Source organism: Drosophila navojoa, chromosome 5 (genome assembly GCF_054131105.1).
Source record: "Drosophila navojoa isolate 15081-1374.11 chromosome 5, UAZ_NAV_1.0, whole genome shotgun sequence".
Lineage (NCBI taxonomy): Eukaryota > Metazoa > Arthropoda > Insecta > Diptera > Drosophilidae > Drosophila > Drosophila navojoa.
Genome location: NC_142893.1, coordinates 20186111 through 20208909, shown reverse-complemented (window position 1 = coordinate 20208909; position 22799 = coordinate 20186111). Strand labels below are relative to the sequence as shown.

Here is a 22799-nt window from a genome sequence, read left to right as displayed (position 1 = left end):
CCCTCGATTGTAATTACAAAACACCGATAGGCATCTCGCTCTCGCCGTTCGCGGTTCGCCGTTCGCTGTTCGCTGTTAACCGTTCATCGTATTTCGCTCTTCGCCGCGTCGCTGCATCGCTTCGTCGCTCTGCTCGGCTGCTGGTGGGGGTTGCATTCGTAACAATTTGCATTTCAGCGAGCATTTGGGAATTAAAGAAGAACGCGGGCGCCTCGCAGTGCCGCTGCTTTTCATTCCGGCGTTCCCTCTTGGCCGCATATAATTAAGCGAGGCCTCTAAATTGCAAAGCATGCAAAAGGGCAGCCAACTATGAGACGAAGAGACGTCGACTGCGACAGCGACTGCAACTGCGACAGCGGCAGCGGCAGAGGCAGCTGCACTTGGGTGGTCCTCTCGTTGTCAAAATGTGTGGTCTTTATTAATAACAGCGGAGCGACAGGAGCACAGCCAGCGGGTGCTGCAGTGTGTGAGGGTAGGGGCTGTGGGCCAGGGGGCGCTCTGTCGCCAATACAAAACGGATGTGCACTGTGTCCGATTCGAGCAGCAGCAGCCGCAGCAAACGCAGAAAACAAGAACAGCAACAACTCGTGTAATCTGCACACACTCTCTCTCTCTCTCTCTCTGTCTCTCTCCATCTAGCTCCGTCTCTCTCGCACTCGCGCATTCAGCGCTGCGCTTCGAACATGTTGGAGCCGCATGTTGGACTGAGAGAGCGCGCTTAAACGAAGCAGCGATCAACGCAAATTGACGACTGTTGCTGCTGTTGTTGTTGTTGTTGTTGTTGTTGCTGCTATTGCTGTTGTTGGTTTTGCTGGTTTTTGGGGCTGCCGCGGCATTTACGCCTTTGATTTTTTCCGCTCGAATGGGCAGAAGCTGCAAATTAAAACATTTTTATTTTCTCGTAGTTGTTGCTCCCCTTTTTACAGTTGCTGGCTGTGTCGTCTTGTTGTGGCTTGTCGCTTTGTTTGTTTTTTTAGCGCCTTAATTCTTTGTTTGCTCTGCTGATGACGATCATCAGTTCGCATTAAGTTTAATTTAAGTTGAAATTAGTTCGCTAATGAACTCATCAACAGCAGACTCTTCAGACCAGAGACCTGAGTACTGCATAATAAATATACATACATATGTATATATGCACACATGTATATACATAAGTATACACACATATATAAATATATAGTTGCCAAGAGTTGGCGTATTCGATACGGCAGTTTTCTGTTCAGCCGCTGATCATGTCAACTGGCAAATGTTAATGTGTTAATTAACGATGCCAAAAACGTTGCTGTGGGTCCACAGCAGCAGCAGCAGCGGCAGCAGCAGCAACAATTTCTTTTACATGAGCAGATAAACGAATTCGTTGCCAGCAACTGCAACAACAACAACAACAACTTTCAACATATGGCCAAGAAATGTTAAGCAAAATAAGAACGTATGCTCATATACATATGCTTATATACGACTAAAGTCGACTAAGCAATACCCTACAATTTATAGTCAAATGAAGATGAAAACTAAATTATATGCAGATTAAAAAAAAAAAAACAAAAAACAAATTTATATATGAATAATCTATATATTTCAAAGAACGTATATGAATATATGTCCATAGAATATATACCAGGAAGTTTAAGATTTTGATTTTATATAAAATATAATAGTTATAGTAGAACTAATATTTGGCTTAAAATATAAATTTTCAATTTTATGTCAAATATTGTATTCATTTTGAAGTGAATTTCAACTTTACTTCAAATATATCTGTAGCCATATACATATCTCCACATCTCTAGTCGAATAGAGTATAATGCATAAAAAGAGTGAGTTTTTGACTCAGATTTAAATAACTCAAGCGTATGAAAATAATGTGTGGAAGAAGCTTTTGCTGCAGCTGGCACTTGCTGGTGGCAGGGCCTAAGTAAGACGTCTTCGTCGCGGCTATAGCAGACGATTGCCCCAGACCCAGAACCAGAAAACCGAGACAAAGAGAGGGAGAATGAAAAACACACAGAGAGAGAGAAAGAGAGAGAGAGAAAGAGAGAGAGAGAGAGAGAGAGAGAGAGAGAGAGAAAGAGAGAGACCCAAAGGCAGACGATCTGGGCACAAGTGTCACCAAGGGCGCAGAAGGGACAGCGGAGGGACGTCGCGAGCTCCGTCTGCTCATATAAATTTCTAGCACGCGTGCGAGTAATTAAGCCCAAAGATGAGACATCTTTTGTGTCTTGGCTTACACGAGTGCAAGGCACACAGACAGACACACACAGTTACTGGAATTGTATCTGATATCTTATCAGACATGTTCATCGTAAGCCCCCCCCCCTATTAAGAATTATTGTTATGACGATGCACACATAATTAGTTGGGGTCTGCACCAGAGTGAGGGGAGTAGAGAGCGGGGAGAGTATAGAGAGAGGAGAAAGTATGCGGCATGTGGCACTCATGTCAAATTGGTTGCCTTAAAGGTATGCTAATGGCCTCCAAATGTCGGACCTAAAATACAATTGCAGTCCATGAGATGAGCGAAGGGAAAAGGTTCATTCGGAATTACAAATATCAAAATTATATAATTAATAATTGTATATATATTTATTTTTAATATTAATATGTATTGGAATAAAGTATAGAGAATAATTAACAATTTCTATTATAATATTAGATAAAGATCAAGATCATAATGAATATATTTCAGATATAGACACGTACAATATCCCAATTTTCTTTGAATGTAGTGAATGGAAATATTAATTAATACGCATTTGACATTAATCCTGTATAGTTATCCAAATTTACATATATCTTTAGTTAATCAAATGTTTAAGTCAATCGCATTAACGGACAAGGTGGACAGGCTAAGCTCACCTGTTGATAATAATTACAAATATAAATATCTTGAGTGGCTAACGGCAACTGCGCTATGTTAAATGCACGAAAATCTACATGAAATAAAATTTCATTTCATATAATATATTTTGCATAATAAAAAAATCATGTTTAAATTTCACAAATACCACAATAACCCAATAGCATAAATACTTGGATCCATCTGTGTGTCTAATCCGAAAAGATTTATATATATGATTTATTCGAATTATTTCCATCTATAAAATATTGATATATTTGTGTGTAGTAATTAATTTTGCAGCCAGAGTGAATGCATTTGTGAATGCGAATAGCTCACATGCTTCTCTGATTTATGTTGATTGAATATTGCATGGATTTTCCAATTGCAATTTCCACGGCTTGTATTTGGGGCAGGGACGTGGCTGGTGTTATAAATTGCGAACGAACTGAACTTTCTATGCGAAATTCCCGACATATTTTATGGCGCTAATTTCTTTATTCATGGCGCCATCAACAACTTTGAGTAGTTGTCGATGTTGTTGCTGTTGCTGCTGTTGTTGTGGCAACAACATTTTCATCAATAAACGCCTCAAATGAAATTTAGCCTCGGTCTGCCTTAATGAGCCTGTTTCACTTCCTCAATGGGACGGAGCACATTGCGCATGCAGCACATGCAGTTGCCGCAGACAAATTTCGTTGCATGCCACAGAGTCCTGCAGCCATTGTCGACTACTTAATTGCTTGCATAAATTGTTGCAATTTCAATAAAAATGTTGCACAACTGGCCGGATCGATCGAGTTTGGGGCGTATCAATCAATGTGTGAGAGAAACTCAACTCGAGCTGAGACGAAACGAAGCGAAACGAAACGAAATGAAATGAATCGAATGGGCAATGAATTAAACTCTGTCCACTCTGTCTGTCTCTCTGTCTCTGTTTGTCTGTTTGCTACTGCAGTTTTGTAATTAATATTCTGTGGCCGTGCAGTCTGCAGATACAACAGCTACTCAGCTACTCAGCTACAGATACAGATACATATTTGTGTAGCAGACACATTTAGCGTGTTAACAAGCAGCTACCAGTAGCTGCAAAACAAAAACAAATCAAGCAAGTGAGCTCTAGTCGTGGCTGTGCGCGACTAAAAGATACCCTGAATTGAACCTAGATGAACCTATAGACATACGAATATGCCTAGCTGCATACAGCATCTGATTCTGATCAGTATATAGACTCTACTGCCCGTTATATACATTTGTATAGAACAAATATACCCTTTATTTCTACCTACAATGGGTATCAAAACATGTGACAATTGCAAACTTTGAATAATGAATGAGTTCTGAATGGAAAATGTAGCACAATCTGAAATATACATACATATATGTATATAGGTATATACTCACATATATATTTATACTATGTATGTATATATCTGGACAATTATTCATTTAGACTTTTGTGGCAATTGACAAATTTAATTGAAATGTAATTGTTGCAATCGCTGTTGTTGTCGTTGTTGTTTGTTGTCTTTGCCTTTGTCCAGAGAGCTGAATGAATTGCGCATACGCACTGTTGCCCCATGCTCAGCTTAGACAATAGACACAATGGTCACAATGGCTACGCGTGTGTATTCATACGAGGGCTGCTGCAATGATTGTGCATTCTTTAGCGTCTAAGCTAAATGCTGGCCAAAAGGCGCAACACTTTCATTGACTGTTCGCTGAATGCTTTGAAAAGTTTTCGCCCTTTTTCGCTTGGGTGCGAACATGACAAAGCGAATCGAATTCTGCTGTCAGGGATTACGCAAATGAAACGCGATGCCTGGCAGCTGCCAATTGATGGCCGACCATTTATTGTGATACATTTAGTCAACAAGTTGCCACGGCTTGGCCAAAACTTAATTAATTTTACCGTTCACAATCAATGCAAATGAAAAAGCAGCAGCGGGCGAGGGTGACCGAATTGTGGGAGGGCCGAGCAATTTGTATTTGCTTTACCTAAGAGTTTAATATCATTTTAGAAAGGCGGAAAGTATTTTCAGACTGTATATATTTTAGATTTTTGTTTTTGTTTAAACCAAGTGTTGTCAAGTGTGAATAATCAGCTTGAACAATTTATTAATTTGAGTTTGTCTGATTAACGTATTTTAGAGGGGTTTCATTATATTATGTTTATATACTATATGAGAGTTATTTTAAAATATTGGTTAATATGCACTGAATAGCTTTATTACTATCTATTATTACTAGTATTACTATTCATAGATAACAGAAGACATATTCAATATATAATGAAGTATAATGGCCTCGTGAAGAAAATAATTGGAGTGTGTAATGCTAAATGTAATACTTTTTTTTAATATTTATATGTATATGATATATGATGAAGATAAAGGTATAAGATTTTTTTTGGAACTGCATCAAATAAAATTCTTTATACTAAGTCTAATATTCTAATTTATGATAGATAAATAGAATAGAAAGTCTTCTCCCTTCAACTATCTTACTTCAATTACATACTTTATAGGGCATTCTCAAGGGTGCTGCATAACGTATGTTAATCTGTTTTCCGCGTTAGCTCCGCTGTTTAGCCCAATAACAGCTGCGCTAAGCACTTGATTTGCTATTGTAAACACACGAGTATAGGGTATCTCAAAGGCTTTATTAGCGCACTTATACTTGTTTCTAATTCAATAAAATACTTACACCCTTCAAGCAGGTTTGCCCTTCGGGCTGCCACGTGCGGCAATCAAGTGCTTAAATGGTCTCATGAATGCGGCTTATCTTGTCGACACACGCAGCGAGCTGTGTGTGTTTGTGTGTGTGTGTGTGTTGATGTGTGGGGGTTGCTGGTGAGGCTGTGTGCTGTGTGCTGTGGGGTGCTGGTGGTTGGATTATTGACTGTGTTTATGGCCTTATGATTAGCGTGCAAAATAAACACGACTTACAGCATGTCAAACTGAATAGAGAGAGAGAAAGAGAGAGAGAGAGAGAGAGAGAGAGAGAGAGAGAGAGATAGAGAAAGAAAGAAAGAGAGATAGTGAGAGTGAGAGAGAGAGGGAGAGTTAAAGTAAACTGTGTTACATCTAATTTGTGGCTAGGTCACTGCGCAAGGATGCTACAAATGTGGGCGTGGCCATAATTCAGCGACAAGCATTTCAACTGGCAGCAGCAAAACTCGTTGTCAACTGGAGGCTAATAACTCATTTAAAAGTGGCTGACAACGTTGTTGTTGTCGTTGTTGTTGTTGTTTCTGTTGTCGCTGTTGCAGCTGCAGCCAGCTGCAAGTGCAACAGCTACTAGCCCCAAGAGCAAAATAACTTAATTTCATAAATGGCCATAGCAAACGGAGCCAATCTCTTGGCTCCAGATACAGAGTCTCGTCTCGTCGAGTCTAAATGAGTCGGCGTGCGGCTTTTAGCTACCAAATTGCTGCCATGTTGACTGATGCACGTTGTTGGCAACACACACATGCACACACATGCACACACATGCACACACACATGCATGTGTCTAATACTAACTTGGCCAATTCGTGTTCTTAATTATGCTACCAACGCTAGTTTTATGGCATTTTTTTGCTATGGCTCTTTATATGCAAAGCTGTTGTTGTTGTTGTTGCTGTTGTTGTTGTTGTCGTCTGTGCAACATGCAACACAACTGGCGCTGATTGTTGGTTGTAGAACAATTGCTGCTACGAAATTGCTGCCAGTCAACCAATTTGGCTCATGAAAATTATGACGGTGACATATTCATTTTGGCTAATTGAGTTTGTGCAGGTGGAAATCGGGGTGAGCTGAGGTGGGTTGAGATTGTCAGTTACCTGTATCTGGAATGTAATTGCTGGCAAAGTGAGTCATTAGCTGTGATTTAATGGCCTGTATAAATAATGTGCAAATTGCAAATGGAAAACGAATACGAAATCGACAGCTGAAGATAAGCGACACAAATCTAGGTAAATTGTTGCGCAATGAAATTTTATGTGATTCGCTCAATTATTTATTAATTGAAGGAGGCCATCAAGATTGAGTGATATATTCTAGATACATACGTATTTATTTTATTATGCTTGTATACCCTCATTCTATAAGGTATATAAGTTTTTGTCTAGTTCGTCAATCTGGTTTATATAATATCTAATATATATAATAAATTCAATATTTTGACCTACTTTTTTAAGAGGTTTTACTTCAAGCCCATTAAAGCTATGCAGGTAAATTCTGTAAAATGATACGCAGATTTTAAATATTTATTTAAATTTTGAGCGCGTCTGTCTTGACAAAATAAAAATAATCTCATATATACAGCTTGGGCATCAGATAACTTTGCCCTCCAAGTCCAGGGTATAAATTTAAAGTTATATGAGCTGAATTTAAATATTTCTATTAAATGTAGGTTGAGCTATTGAATTAGAATTGAACTGCTTTAAATAAAGTTTATACTTAATTTCATATTATTTCAATTTTTTTTATTTTTAAATTTTATTTATAATATTTATAAACAAAGCAAGTATTAAATATGCATTACTTTTACTTAATAAATCTTATAAATATAAAAAAAAAATTAAATAAGTATAAATTTATATACACTCCCCGAAATTTAATAAAAGGCACTCAGTTTTCCTGGTTTTATATACATATATTTCTGTATATCTACACCAATATTTCTAAAACATCACATGAGCCTACATCGGCTCACTCATCAATGTCTGTTTGATCAGTTTTTCAATTTGCCAACAGCCAATTAGAAAATTCGAGCTGCACTTTTTGTGCGCTTCAAATGCGAACGCTGCGATTCGATTTGCATATTGAAAGGTTAAATAAAGAAAAAACTCAAAGTGAATGCATCAAAAATCAACAAATCGAAAATTGAGCGTCTGCAGACGAAGATACACACACACACACACAGCTGGAGTGCTGCCACACCCACACACACAGCACAGACACACACTTGCAGATATATTCACTCCCGCCTCTCAGAGCTATCAAAGCTGCATGGAAGCTGTCAGCTCGAGTTGAATTTAATTAAATCCTTCATGTCGGCGTGTCTGTTAAAAATAGACAAATGACAGTTTTTCTGATGCAGCCACCAAGCGAATCCCAACCCCCACCCCGGCTCCAACCCTTATCCCATCAAGCTAGACAGTGAGATGGTGAGAGGGGGTGTTGGATAGGAGGTGAGCTAAGGCAAAGGGAAATAAACTTCAGCTCCGATGACAGTTGAAATTGAAGCAGAGATTACGACTGAAATTGAATTGAATTTTTTCAGCTCAGCTTGTGTTTGTTTTTGTTGCTTCCTTTACTTTGTCTGTTTGTTTTACTCTTTTTATTTGTGTTGGCTTTTCCTCTCTTACTAATTACTTAATTAAAGGCGCAATCGCTTGCCATTTAGGAGACGCAGACTTCAACATCAACAAACGATCGATTCAGCTGTTCGAGTAATTAAAAGTCGCCAGCGAGGAGCGTGAGAATTTTAACAAACGAATCGAACCGCAGATCCGATCAATAGGGTCGACCAGGAATTAGCCTGGCATGCAGCAGGTTGTTTATTTATTAAATACGCTTACGAAGGAGTTACATAGACCTGGACAGCCCGCTGAACGTTGCTAGAAAACAATTATAGATTCAATTTGTGATAGGCCTAGCAGGGTACAGGTATAGTTTCAAGAGATTTATAGATACTAATGTAGGATAATATTTGTACATTTTAATAATATTTATATATACATATCGAAGAAAGTTAATAGTTAATAGCATTCTAATCTATATAGGACATTGATTCAGAGGAAATGACAAAAACTGCAATTAAGTAATTAATATTAGATCAAATTGAGGCTCATGAAATGGTTTCAGAAAAATACATTTAAATGTATGTATATAACGCATTAATAAAATATCTATGATATATGATGATAATCGGAAACTAATATATATATATATATATATAAAATATCTTCGATATGACGAACCAGCGGACAAATATAATAAAACAAAGATTATAAAATTTAAATTATTTAGTATTTGCAAATGACTAAATATTTTCAACAAAAAATAATAACAATAATCAATTTTAGTGCTTGCAAGTAATGTAATACAATATTTACAATTTAAAGAAAAAAAATAATAAAATAATAATGATAAAATTACATTTCTTTAATTTTTGCAAACGATTTAATATTTTAAGATTAAAAAAGTTTAATTAATAAAAAAGAAAACCTAAAAAATTTCGCTTTTTTGGTATTTGCAACAGATGATGCAACAGATGCATAAAAAATTTATTATATATATATTTATATGTACATATATCATAATGAAAACAGAGATATTTATTAATATATTTGTATATGCATTAGTACATTTAATCTGAGAATCAATATTCAGCAAGTAACGCCCAATATATCTCTATCAGAATCTGACTTACCTAGTCATACCCATTTATTTCTGCTGGGTACCTTTTTATATGCAACACATCACACTTGCTCCGTTTCTCATATCCCCTCAAACTTAGGGTATGATCTTGTTCGACTCGTTAGACACACACAATACCTTGCCCACATTATGTTCTTTTGTTTTTGCCAGTTCTGACAAGTCGGGCACATTGTAAAGACATCAGACAGGCAGCAGGAAATGGCGCACAAATTGTCAAGTAGCCACGTAAACGATCCACATTCTCCACTCGAAACACACACACCCATACATATATCCATATGTATGCATCCTGTATGTGAGCTTCTATGCGCTACTGGCGCCAGCTGCGAATGCCACACACACTCGCACACACACACACGCACGTTGACGTCATAAAAACTTTGATAACTTAATTAAGAACAGAAGTTGTGAAGAAGGTCCGCTCGTCGGCATCGACTTCAATCAAGTTTTAGTTATTCGGTCACAGTTCGAAATACAAACAGAGGCGCCTTTTTTCTCTACTCTCTGATAGCCAAAGACATGCACACACACACATACGCAGACATACGTATATGCTTTTAATTTGGCCAAGAATGCGGTAGGTAAGAATAAACCGAATTCGAAGTGATCGCATCATTTTATCGATAATTTATCAAAAAAACCGAAAACCCAGTGGCGAATACTTTGGGCCCATAAAAGCGAGAGCTCCGCTCCGTGCCCCCTCGCTACAGCCCTGGCATGCGAAACACTCGACGTGTGTGGTCCACTCTGACTGTGGCTCTGGCTCAGTTTTAGACCCAACCTCGACGCGGGCTTTGAAATTAGCATAAGAGCAGACGAACGCAAAGAGCTGAAGATTTTCGTTGGCGTCTCTCGTCTCTTTTCAGCAAAGAGCGCCAAGCTAAGCCGAGCCGAGCCGAGTTGGATCAGCTGCAAGCCAGAGTCAGGTTGAGAGACCCAGGGGCCAGATCTGGCTGAAGGTTGGCAGCGGGCCATAAATCCGCACGGGCAAAGGCCTCAGCGCCAGCCCCATCCACAGCCTCACACACAGGTGGTCAACATGGGCGGCTCGCCTGATATTTAAAACAATCTGTTGTGCTTTTCAATTACTTTATAGTACACGTACACGATATACGATCGCCGTCCACTGAACAAAAAAAATACAGAGCCATAAAAGTAGCAGGTGCGGAATAATGAAGCTCCTTATTTGGAGACCAGCAAAATGAATATAATTTTTATATATTTAAACTTATTTGGGTATACGATATATTAGAAAATCTTCACATTTCGAGGCTTTAGCTTGGATCATTGCATTTTTGCAGCCCTGAGCGGTTGGTGGCCTTACTCTTGCTTCGGTTGAATGCGCTCCTGTACTCTGAGCTCTTCTCTGATCATGCGCTCAGCATAAAAACTTATGAGCTCAGCTGTGCTATTAATTGTTTTATTAAGACATTTTCAGATTTAACATGCCTCATACCCTACACTCAGCTCAGTCGGTTTGCAACGACTGGCTAGGCAACAGCAAATATAGCTGGAGTCTTGAATGATGAGCATAATATTAGATTTCTTGCACAGCTTCCAGCAGCATCTAGAAGAGACATGACTTGACTTGACTTGCATTTCCCTCACTGATCTACACCCATATACCTCAGTGTTACACTTGCAGCGCATCGGCTGCAGTTCTGAAGCTTCCACTGTGTGTGACCCAGAGCCAAACCCAAGTTCAGACACTGATATTGCTGCCCAACGCAGTGAGCTCTGGACTGCGGTGGCCTCTGCCCATTCGAGACATTGTCTGCGTCTGCGTCTGCGTCGGAGTCTTCTGGCTTTGGCTTTGGCTTTGCTTTCGTCTTGATCATCTTCTGCATCAATGCGCATCATCATGATCATCAGCGTCGCTCGTCGTGATGATCGTTGGGTCTGTGTCGGCGTCTGGTGGGTTTGTTTTGAGCTCATCGGTGTGGTCCTCAAGTGTTTTGCATCTTTGATCCGTGGAAGATTGATGTTAATGTTGGGTGGGCATGGTGTGAACATACTTATTCGCATATTTGTTTTCTTATGACTGCTACTCGGCCATAGGCTTGGTCCGTGCCTTCCATGTGCTGCCCCACACGTCGATCGTAATTAAAATGTGCAGCTTGGGAGCCGCCCCAGCCCCAGCCAGCACAGCTATCAGCATGGAGCGACGAATGGGCCACTAATAGAGCCATAAAACGAACATTTATTGAACTACAAATTATTTGGAGCTGACGCCATGCCGTGGCCCGAACTTCAGCTCTCAGGTGGGTCAAAAGTTGATTGTTGATCGTTGATCGTCGATCGATGATCAGTGATCGCCGCTTGGGTCGCTCTTCTCGCCTTTAACAATGACTTCGAACGCGTTCGTAATCTTAATATTCATTAGGCAAATAGTCTGAGCATTGGAAATTGGAAGCTGGCGCATCGATCGCTCTCTTTGACTTAATTTTGTGTTTATGGCGGCCGATTTTCGACTACCGCAACAAACGGATAAGCAAACAAACAGACTTTGGGGTGGTCCCATCCACAAGAACATAAAGATTTGGAGCTCTGATGTGGAGTGCTCATTAGAGTGAAAGTCGGTCAGTCTGCCGCTTAGTCGATCAATCAATAAGAAGTTTTTTATGGATCGCACTCCAATATGTAGTTCAGTAAGTTTGGAGAATTACTTAGGCAGCTAGTCAATCAATTAATGATGCAATTAGCTTATTCATCAGTCACTCATGCAGGCAATCAAACAATGAGTAAAATTCTCTGAAAGTCAATCAGAATATGAAGTAATCAATATCTTAATAAGTCAAGCATTCAAGCAGTCAGTCATTGAGGCCAATCAAACACTTGCTCTGTTAGTCAGAAACGTAAATTTCTCCGTCAATCTCGTCAATCATTCAGACCGTCAATTATTCAAATAGTTGCTCTATAAGTCATTCACGGTCAGACAATTGCAATTTTATCAGTCATAGCCAAATATAGTTAATCAATCATACGGTCAGTCAGTGACGAAATCAATCAATTAGTAAATTTTATAGTCCATCATTCAGCCAACAAGAGTCCTAACTAGTCAGTCAATCAATGAATCAATTAGTAAGCTAGTCGGTCAATCACTCAGTCAACCAGTTAGTCATTAAGTTCTTCAGTCAATCGCAATCAATTGGCTAGTGATTCAGTGAGCTAATCAATATATCGATCATAAGGTTCTCGATGATTAGCTCATCCAGTCAGTCGATCATAGCCTTAACCAATCACTCTGTAAGTTAATCATCCAGTCAGTCAGCCAATCATTTCGCGGTTTCCATTCGATTCGAACTTGAGCTAATGCCGCATTGCAGTAATCTGTGGGCTAGCGATTGCGTTAATTGAGATCCGTAGATGTGGCGCAGTCGGCGCTAATTTAGTCGAAATATCCATAGAAGCGTGAAATGTTCACACCTCAATTGCAAAAGCTGTGCGACGGGTCTATTAAGCCAGATACTAGATCCAGCAGCACCAACAGCAGCAGCAGCAATACAAATGCTTTCATAGTTACAGATGCAGATACTTTCAGATACTCTGGCTGCTCGATATCGATATCGAAGCGGACCTCCATCTCCATTCAGGCAGCCAGTAAGCCAGTAAGCCAACCACCTGATGGCTTTTGAAGCAGATTCGCTTCAGCCTCCTCGTATCGATTGCAGTTTCTTAATGAAATTGTTTGCTAATATCAGCGGAAAATGCGGTTTGCAATTTTTTTTCGATGTCGTTAACGTCGTTGCAGTTGCAGTTGCAGTCGCTGTGCGGTCTCACAGGGACCCAATCAATGTTATTCGCATATATGTGAAACTGAAACCGAAAACCGAAATAGATCCGATCCGATCCGATACGATACGATCGCAGCACTTACTTACGATCGCAACTCGCCAACTGAAGCGTAAAAGTGTTAGTGTGAAAATTGCAAAGGTTAAATGAAGTTGTTTCCAATCGAATGCGGTAATTGGGGGCAGGGTAAACAATTAGCTAGTAAGAGATAAATAAAGATAGAGAGCGAAAGAGGGAGAGAAACGGAAAGAAAGAGTTTAAGTATTTTGAAGAGTCTATTCATACATATAAATATTTAATGTGTTGACTAGATGAAGCAAATATTTTGTAAGTTTGAAAAGAAGCCAAATGCCAATCAAATCAATGCTCGAGATGTTTTATCTGTCTATCTGCTTATATCGTTTACCCATCTATACGTGGAATAGCTATTTATTTAATAATAAACTATATTGAAGATTTGAAAAAAATTTCCGCAAGGATACTGAGTATCGTCTAGTCAGGTAGTTTTAGCTCTACCAAATTCTCACTGGTTACAATTTACGTCTGAACTTTTTGTTTAGCTATAATCAATCAATAAGTTAATGGTCTAATAATCTTTTAAAGACCAAAAGCCTATGATATATGTATGCTGGTTAGGCAGTTTACCTAGGTTAGTTCCAGTGAGTAGCACTACTCGCATATCCAGCATAAATCATAAGTTATTACTCCTCAAGACTGAATCGAGTCTTCACTTTCCTTTCGCATCGACCTCAGTTGTTTAACATGTTTTTGACGCCTTTCACACAGCGCAGCAGTGCGGTCGATGAAAGGCTCAACATTGGCCAATTGCTATGCGAAACATGGCCAAAACATGCAAATGGCCCAGCTGCAACAGTCAACGGCTAACAGCAACGCCCAACAGCCAACAACAACAATATTGATAAAGCAATTAAAAATATATCTAAATATTTCCATGTGACAGCGCAGACTATGCGCTGGAATGTTGTGTGCGGTAAGGCCGACAAGTCTCAACTTGATCGTCGTCGGATTAGGCCTAAGAGCCAAGCCATCTTAGCCGTTTAGCGTGCAGTATCTATTTTTGATTTGCGCCACGATCCGATTGAGCGATAGACAAACCGTTGACAGTTCGGCTAGCCACCACCCCCTCCTCCGGCCCACAAGTATCGCCAACTGCTTCGGCTTCGGCATCGTTTGTCAACTGCCGACATCCAAGTCATCGATAATATATACATATACATATATATATAGTTCTGGAGAATGTTAGTTGTGTCTGCGATTGCCACTGCTACTGCAACTGCGACTGCGGCGTGTCAATCATTTCAATTAACGTGCGATCGAATCAATCGTCGTGTCAATCATCATCATCAGTGACAATGGCTCAGGCATTGGTGCCGCAATCGCAGTTGCAATCGCAACCGCAGCGTTAATTTGCCTGTCATGCGATCGTTAGAGCATCGTAGATAGATAGAGGGGGTTGGCGAGAGGGGCTGCGGGCGTAACAGATAGCAACAGCGAATTGACGCTGCGATTTTTTTGTAGGTGGCAACAGGTAGAAGACAATAGGCCAATGCCATTGGAATGTGCATTAAGAGAGGAGATTAAGATGAAAGCTAAATCAATTTCGTATAAAATACATGGATTGCTGCACAAACGTTTCATTTGGGTTAGTACAAGTCGAAGTGATTACACATATTAGTGGTATATTATGAGCTGTGTGAGAGTATAAAATAAATAGTTGTTTTGTTTTAAAGTAATAATTACATTGATGCGATTGTTCCGTAGGCAAATTGTTTTAAAAGATTTTCTGATGATATATATTCAAACAATTGCATAACGACTTGCTGAATACTGGGTATAAGCGAAACAGATATATCATTTATTTATATATATTTAGAGGAATACGAATAGTTCTTGAATATTCTTGAAGATAGTTTGTGCATTTTAGGGTAGAGTGTTTTGAGTAACAATGTACTTGGGCGTCAGATTCAAGAAACCTTTGAAAAGTTTAAACCTAATTCTCTGTTAGCTGAGTAATTTATAGCTAATTAGCCTCAACCTAGAAACTTCCTAGGCATATATAAATACAAATGTATATAGCTCACCATATCTCACGATATCCAAAATCTTTTTAGTGAAAAAGACATTCAAAAACTAAAGAGAATAAATTTTTGATCTTACTATCTTGAGAGATGTCGAGAAGTTGTGGGAGTCACGTTAATTTGATACATGATTATTGACTATTCATATATAATATGATGCCTGTAGAAGGCCAGCTTATTCCGCTTTGGCTTATTTATTTTATGCGCGCAAAGATCACGCACTATGCAGATAAGAAGTATACCTTTCACTGTCCCCCCGTTGGAGTGTTAATCATTTTACCGGGCTCCATATGAAGAAAAGTGCATTTAATCATTCAATACGTTCGTCACATATTTATGGACTGTCATAATGAATCGACTTTCACTTGCGACGCGTAAATTTCCATGGCAACGTGTTGGTTTTATGGCTTATTAATGAGCTGGCCGATCATTAGATTGGGCAACAAGATCCGATATCAGTCGAGAGGCCCCCAACGAGAACAAGAAAATTGAGGCAAAGCCTCGCACCGTCCCGCGTCCCTGCGACACTGTCAAACATATCGCTTACATGGCTCAGTCGCCGCCTGGGCCCAAGCTAACCAGCTGCCTCTGGCCGGTTTCTCAGCCTCTCTCTCTCACCCTCTAATTCTCGCTCTCTCACTCTGTTGCGGCTCCGGTGTGACGGCTGAAGCTGTGTGTGGCCCGTTAGTTTGAGATCTTTATAAGTCAATTTCAGTCAGTTTTGTGTGTGCCAGATGATCTGGCCCCATAGTCCTCCAAGCTGACCCATTTAAGACATTCAAATCGGAGTTCGGATATTATGTATTGTATGTTAGCTCCCTTGGCATTTAGTTGTGCGCTCATTCACGTTGCATCATTGTCGGCTGCCAAAATGGTAACTCATCTGCTTCCAGTTGAGTGCCTTGGCTCGTTTTGGCATTTGCAACTCATGTTAAGCATAAATAAAACAAATGCGCTTATTTTAAACATATGCCCAAATGGACAACGACTCCACTCCAGTTCACTCCACTCCACTCCACTCCACTCCAGTCGGAGTCGACTTCGCTTGGACTCTGAATCGGTTGACTCTTTGTTGTAGTTGTAGTTGTTGTTGTTGGCCAGTTGGCAGCTGGCAGCGGCTTTTACCAAGTTGGGTCATTGCGTTTAACAACCGATGATGAAGACATCTTCCCGTTTTTGCCGCATTTTCTTGTGCTGCCTCTCAGTTGCTGTATCTCTGTCCTCTTTTTGCCCGCTCCCAAATGAACGCAATTTATGTGAATGCATTTGCGCGTTTTTAGCCTTGTGCATGTTAAGTCGATCAGTTGTTGCTGTCGTCGTTTTGGCAGGCTCTTGCATAGATTTTATTGCTCAGCTTTTGACCAGAGTCAAATGAGCTAAGTTGGAAAAGTGAACAGGTATACAGCTGAGAAGCGCAGAGAAAGGCTGACTTTTTGTATTGCTCTTTTTTTTAAGCTTTTACATAATTTATTTCAGATATAAATTTTTATTTTATAAAAGCAACATAGAGCAGTTGATTGAAATATCGAGATGTAGTCTTATGTAATATATTTAATATAATAATATCCACAGAAAATTGTGGGTTGGCCAAGGCTATAATCCGCTTAAGTTGATCTCCGTTTTGTTCTGTCAAATTATTCCTTGAATACATATTTTCACTATATTATACAATTATATATAGAGTTTGTTCAAAACAAATATTATATGACAAAACATATAAAATAAAACAGAGTTTTTCATATTCAATAAAGAAGTAGGAGAAAAGGTTACTTAACACTCCCTAAACGGATCAGCATTCTCTAAAATCTCTTTAATCCCTTTATTGCATATACTTTCTCTTATTCAGCATATCATTTAAATTTTCTAATATATCCAACAGATTGATATACCCTCTCAAGCAATTAATATAGCCTCTTTGAATTATCTTTGCCTAGAATTACACCCAGCTCCCTGCTACGGCCTCTCTTGAAAGCAAACTTGTCGCAGTCGTTGATTGAGTTCATATAATTTCTATTAAAGCCAATTTGGCAAAACCTCCCGGCGGGCGCCCTTCAGCGCTCATCCTATGGCCTGGCACAGCGCTGCAAGTTTTTATTGTGTCAAATTTGAGCAGCAAGCAATGAAAAATTTAACACGCTATAAATCACAATTTTCACAAAAAGGGAAATGCCCAGCCAAGAAACAGCAGCAACAACAACAGCAACAGAACAGATTTTCCACCAGCAATTGTTGCAGAACACAAGTGAATAGCAGGAGCAGGAGCAGGAGGCGGATGAGGGCCATTGGCAACCTGCCAACCCCTTGGCAATGTCCTTGCTACGCCTTGGTATGCAACTTGTGCCGGCTTATCTGCCCAGCAACATGCGTTCCTGGACTGGGTGGTTGCTCGACCCTTGCTCTGCCCCCGCGCCTCCTTTCGCTGTCGATGACGAGGCAGAAGTCGTGGCGTCGTCTCCTGGCTGTCTGACAGGTTCAAGGTCTGTTGTTTGTTGTTGCTGTTATTGTTGTTGATTGTCGAGCTGCGTGTGAAATTTAAAACCGTGATAACACCTCAGTCACAACCAGCCCCCTCCCCGTCTCGCCTGCTAGTCACGCCCCCTTTCTGTGAGCAGAACACGTGCAGAGACAGGCACGTTCCCTGTTCCGTTAATGTTTTTGGTTTAATTTCGCGCCCGTCGTCAGCTTTCGGGCTAAAAATTGTTGACAAAATTGATTTGTTCAATTTTTCCAACGATTTAACTTTAGGTCCATGACTCGGTTGCCATTAGTTCCGGTACATTTGTTTTAAAGGTTGTTTGCCCAACGCGAAGCATTGTATTGAAGCTACTCGCTTCTCTCTTTTGGAATTTTTCGCACGTCTCGCAGAAACTTTTTGCTGCCCGGCTAAGGAATTTAATCAATTTTCGATATTTTATTGATTCGCGTTAAAAGCAAATTTAATTTTCAATTGCTCCAGCTCTTAAAAGTAACATGTTTTCCTTTCATTTCTTATCGTTGCAGGTCGAAGTAAGTAGAGGATGTTCGAGTGGCCGGATGGTGATGAAAATGATAACACGGCCGCACTATGGACCAAAGAGAAGTCAAGCGCCATGGGATAGTGAAACGAGCTGTGTTGTGTATTATGGGACTTTATTTAGTTGGGGGCTAATTAGAGGTTTAGTGAGTCTATTCGATGTAGGAAGAAATCAATTTATAAGTTAGCATAGTTTCTGTCTATGGAGAAATTTGACTTTGAGTGGAACAATAATTAGGGAATGAACTCATCAACCTCTTTTAAAAAAACTTATATATAAATCTCTTATTTATTTTTCATCAGAAGTCAAACTTATAATTGCAGGCTACAAATCATGGGCAAATGAGTTTATAAATCTGACAGATGATCTGCTATATCTAAAATAAGTATATAACATATATAGTATATGTACGGAAATGTGAAGCTTAAATAGAGGTTCTTTATTGATGTTATCTGAAGTGGACTCTAAAATGTGGATGTAATATATACGTGGTCAGAGAAGTTCTAGTAAGTTCGATAGCTTTAGACTCAGTAAGCAAAGTGTTTCTGTCCTGTAGACAAGATTTATAACGACAAAATCAAAATATGGGACACATGGTAATAGAATATTTCAGAGAAAGATTGATAGCTAGCTACTGCAATAAGCACCGGAGACTTTAAGTTGAATAAATAAAGTTACACAATAACTCCTCGACTGCAGATAACATTTAAATCAAATAGAATCCTTTAGTAACATAGCTTAGCCTTCAATGGCTGATAAATAATTAAGTTTTATCTATGAAACTTCCACCACAATTTAAGTAATTCACGAATCTCATGTCGCAAAGCTATAAAACCTATTAGTTAAAGAACTTCTAAAAAAACTCCTGCTTATTTCTGAGTTAACTTCCGCGCACTTTAAATATCATCTTTTCACTACTCAATACCGAAATAATACCAAAATATAACTACACTAGGAATTTAGGTCTTTAAGAACTAAGTAGAAGAGGAGAGGAGGAGTAGAACGAATGGGCTTATGATGAATGAAAGCTGATATTACAAAATACTTTTGGCCAGCAGACGTTTGAAGCCGAAACCGAAACAGCTTGCGGTCAACTGGCTGGCAGTGGCAGGATGCATTCCTTGGTACCAGAAACGCCCATTAGTAAACCTCATAATTGCTTCATTTTGGCTCAACTATTTTCTTGAAATGAGCTTAACTTTTCGAAGTCCATTCGGCAAAACCCTTTTACGACAAAATTTTGTTATTTGCCTAGCGATTCGATAGGAGCTGAAACTTTGCTTCAGGCATGGGGCGGGAATGGGGGCGGAGGGTGCCGGAGACGTTGATTTTGTGCGCTTGTCTGTTACGCAGCTGTTAATTAAAAGGAAGACAACTCAAGTCGTGAAAAGTGGGCGTGGGTGTGGGTGTTGTCTTGGGGGTTGGCAATGGAAATTAGCCACAGTCAAAAGTCATTGCGTTGATTACTTTTAGAAAATGACGCGCGCAAATTTTCGAAACTTTAATTGTTTTGCCCTCGTAATAGCAGGGGTGGAGTAGGCTGGGCGGGTGGGGGCTGACTGCTGGCGGCTGGCCAGGGGTTGTCTGGTACGCATTTAAATGTGAATTAATTGCTGGCCATAAGCGTTGCATATATGAGCAGCAGGATTTATGTGTGCACGATGAGTTGGCAGCCGGCCGTGGTCCGTGGTCCGTGGTCCGTGGTCCGTGGTCCAGTCATGTTGTTGCCATTAACTGCGCCGTGGAATTTTTATGACCTGCCGCCTCTACATTCCCCCTCTTTGACTCTCTGCAGGTCCACGCACTCGCAAGCCCAAGAAGCCAGCCGCATCGAGCGCTGCGGGCAGCAGCAGCGGCGACAAGTCCGATCCGGATGGCGCCTCCGGCTGCGCCGGTGTGCCGGAGGACAAGCGACCACGCACTGCCTTTAGCGGCACGCAGCTGGCGCGACTCAAGGTGAGTGCAGACACACACAGCTGAGCTGGGCAAAAGCTTAACTCTTTCTCTTTCTCTCTCTCTTTCTATCTCTATCTCTGTCTCTCACTCGCCTGCTTACACAGCACGAGTTTAACGAGAATCGCTACTTGACGGAGAAGCGACGCCAGCAGCTGAGCGGGGAGCTGGGCCTGAACGAGGCGCAGATCAAGATCTGGTTCCAGAACAAGCGAGCCAAGCTGAAAAAGTCGAGCGGCACCAAGAATCCGCTGGCGCTGCAGCTGATGGCCCAGGGCCTCTACAATCACTCCACAGTGCCGCTGACGCGCGAGGAGGAGGAGCTGCAGGAGCTGCAGGAGGCGGCGGCGGCGGCAGCGGCAGCGTCCGACCCATCGTAGGCCGCTATATTTATTGTATAATTAACAGTAATAATATGAATATTTAAATGTATGGCCTAGCGTGTAAGTTGCTTAACAATTAAGTTGTAAAATATTCTAGTCCCCCTCTCGGCGCACGCGACGCGATTTGCCCAATCGGATGCGGATGTAGATGCGGATGCGGATGCCAATGCGAATGCGAATGGGAATGGTGTGCTGCGCTGCGTGTTTTTGTATAATAAATTTAAAGTAAAACAAGAAAAGAAATTAAAACAAAAAACGTACACAAGTAAAATAAATAATTTAATAAACATTTAAATTATACAGAAATCTTTGTTGTGATTTGCTTACTTCGAACTTAGCATATATTTACAATTTCAGCTCGAGTTCGAGCTCGATCTCGAATTCGATTCGCCAGGTAGGTGGTCCACGGCGAGATCAGCAACCGATCACGTTGATTAGCTCGTTATCGGCGTGGCAGCTGCCGCCCTAATGGACCGTGGGCGTCAGCATTAATTACTCAATTAATGAGACGGCGAGATCGTTGAGATCGCTGAGATGGGAGCGATCGGAGAGATCGTCGAGCTCGGCAAGATCGGGCAGCGACAATTGCTGGTATTACAATCGCATTAAATTCATTATGCAAATTGCGCTGGAAGGCAATCTCTCTCTTTTTTTTTTTCCACAATCGCGCCTAAAACGTAAACGTTTTTCTCTCTAATTTAGCCATTAAATTTGCATACCAAGAAAATAATAAAAAATCAAACCGACAACTGTGTGAGTGTATGTGTGTGTGTGTTCGTGTGTGTATGTGTGGCAGCGGCAGAAATTGACACCTTGAAGAGACGGCAAATGCTTTTTAACTTTTGCCTGAATCGCAGCCTCGCGTAGGTGTTAAAAGCGACTGTCTGGGTCTTTTTGGCTGGCAGGGTTCGGGGCGGGAGAAGAAACGAATTGCTGCAAGATGTCAAAATATGAAATGCTCGAAATTATTATAATGTTGATGGAAATGCAATTGAATGCGACACGAACTCTTGTGCCACATAATAGAGGCTGTACAACGAGAATTCACATGAGCTCATACATAATGTTCATATAATGAGGGAATATTTTAAGTACAGTAAATAATTACTCAAGTTTGCTCAGAGTATGTTGCATGAAAGCAATTTGTGAATCTTAAGCTTAAAGCAGAATTCTGTTATTAAACAAATTAATTAGTTATTTATAATATTAGTACATTTAATATATTTAGTAGATGATAGTGGCTTTAATATTATTTATTCAATGAAAGAGAGAAGCATTTTCTCAGAAGTATACGAATTATATAATACTGATAAAAATTATTTTTAGGATATTCTTACATTTATTAGTATTATACTGATAAACAATATTAAAGCAATTCCTGAAAGGTATCAGAAAAATATATATATCATACTGATAAAAAATATTTAGGCATTTTCTTATATACTGAAAAAAAAATTTTTAGCATTTTCTTTCAAGTATTAGAATTATATTATATTGATAAAAAAATATTAAAGGATATTTCTGAGAGAACTATATTGTACTGAAAAAGAACATGTAAATAATATTTAGTTAATTAATACTTAATAGTAAATCCTTTCTACACGAACATGAGAACTGGTTGGGTGGATGTTTTATCAGTGAAGATTTATGTTCATATTAATATATCAAAATAAATAAAGCTTAAATTATATTTTTATGAAATAAACTTCTAGATCTTGTATAGATATTATATAGGTATAATATAGATATTATATAGATATAAGTAAATATTTTCATAGGAACAACATTTGGTATGGAGCTAAATGAGCTGGAGTGTCGATCTACCTCTTCACTCTCTCGCTATGAATCGCAAGCAACCGTACTTGAGCAGAAAATATGAATATATTAAGAATAAAAGTTATTAAAGAATGTCTAAAAATGAAGTTATTAAATGGAAATTTGCATATTTACTGCGGTTCAGTACATTGTTATTAAATGTCCGCAGTCAGACAAAAAAAAAAAAACAACAATGACAACAGAAAATAATAATAATAACAACAAACAGCAGATGACTGTGCAAACATCTTAATTCCGTGGATGATTTACAGTTGGGATTGGGTTTCATTGTTTGGTGACATATTTCGGGTTTGTTTTGTTTTGATGGGTTGGCGCGGGCGAAGGGGAATCCGAATCCGAGTCGCGTTGCTCACGATTATAACAAAGTGCAGTTTATTCGCGCACAGGTTGTTCAGCAGGGGCGAAAGAGGGTATGGGAATGAGATCGGACCGGAGAGTGAGTGTGCGATCGAGTCGAG

General features: G+C 39.8%; 1 protein-coding gene across 1 annotated transcript in view; it reads left to right on the top strand.

Annotated features, from left to right (window-relative positions):
• The window catches only part of inv (invected), a 47970-nt gene extending 27160 nt beyond the window's left edge, over nt 1–20810 (top strand). The window contains exons 2-3 of the mRNA XM_089261235.1: nt 19965–20125; nt 20230–20810. Coding sequence (XP_089117361.1) covers nt 19965–20125; nt 20230–20502 — 434 coding nt within the window. The 3' untranslated portion in view covers nt 20503–20810. The remainder of the gene's footprint in view (nt 1–19964; nt 20126–20229) is intronic.
• Nucleotides 20811–22799: the final 1989 nt, after the last annotated feature.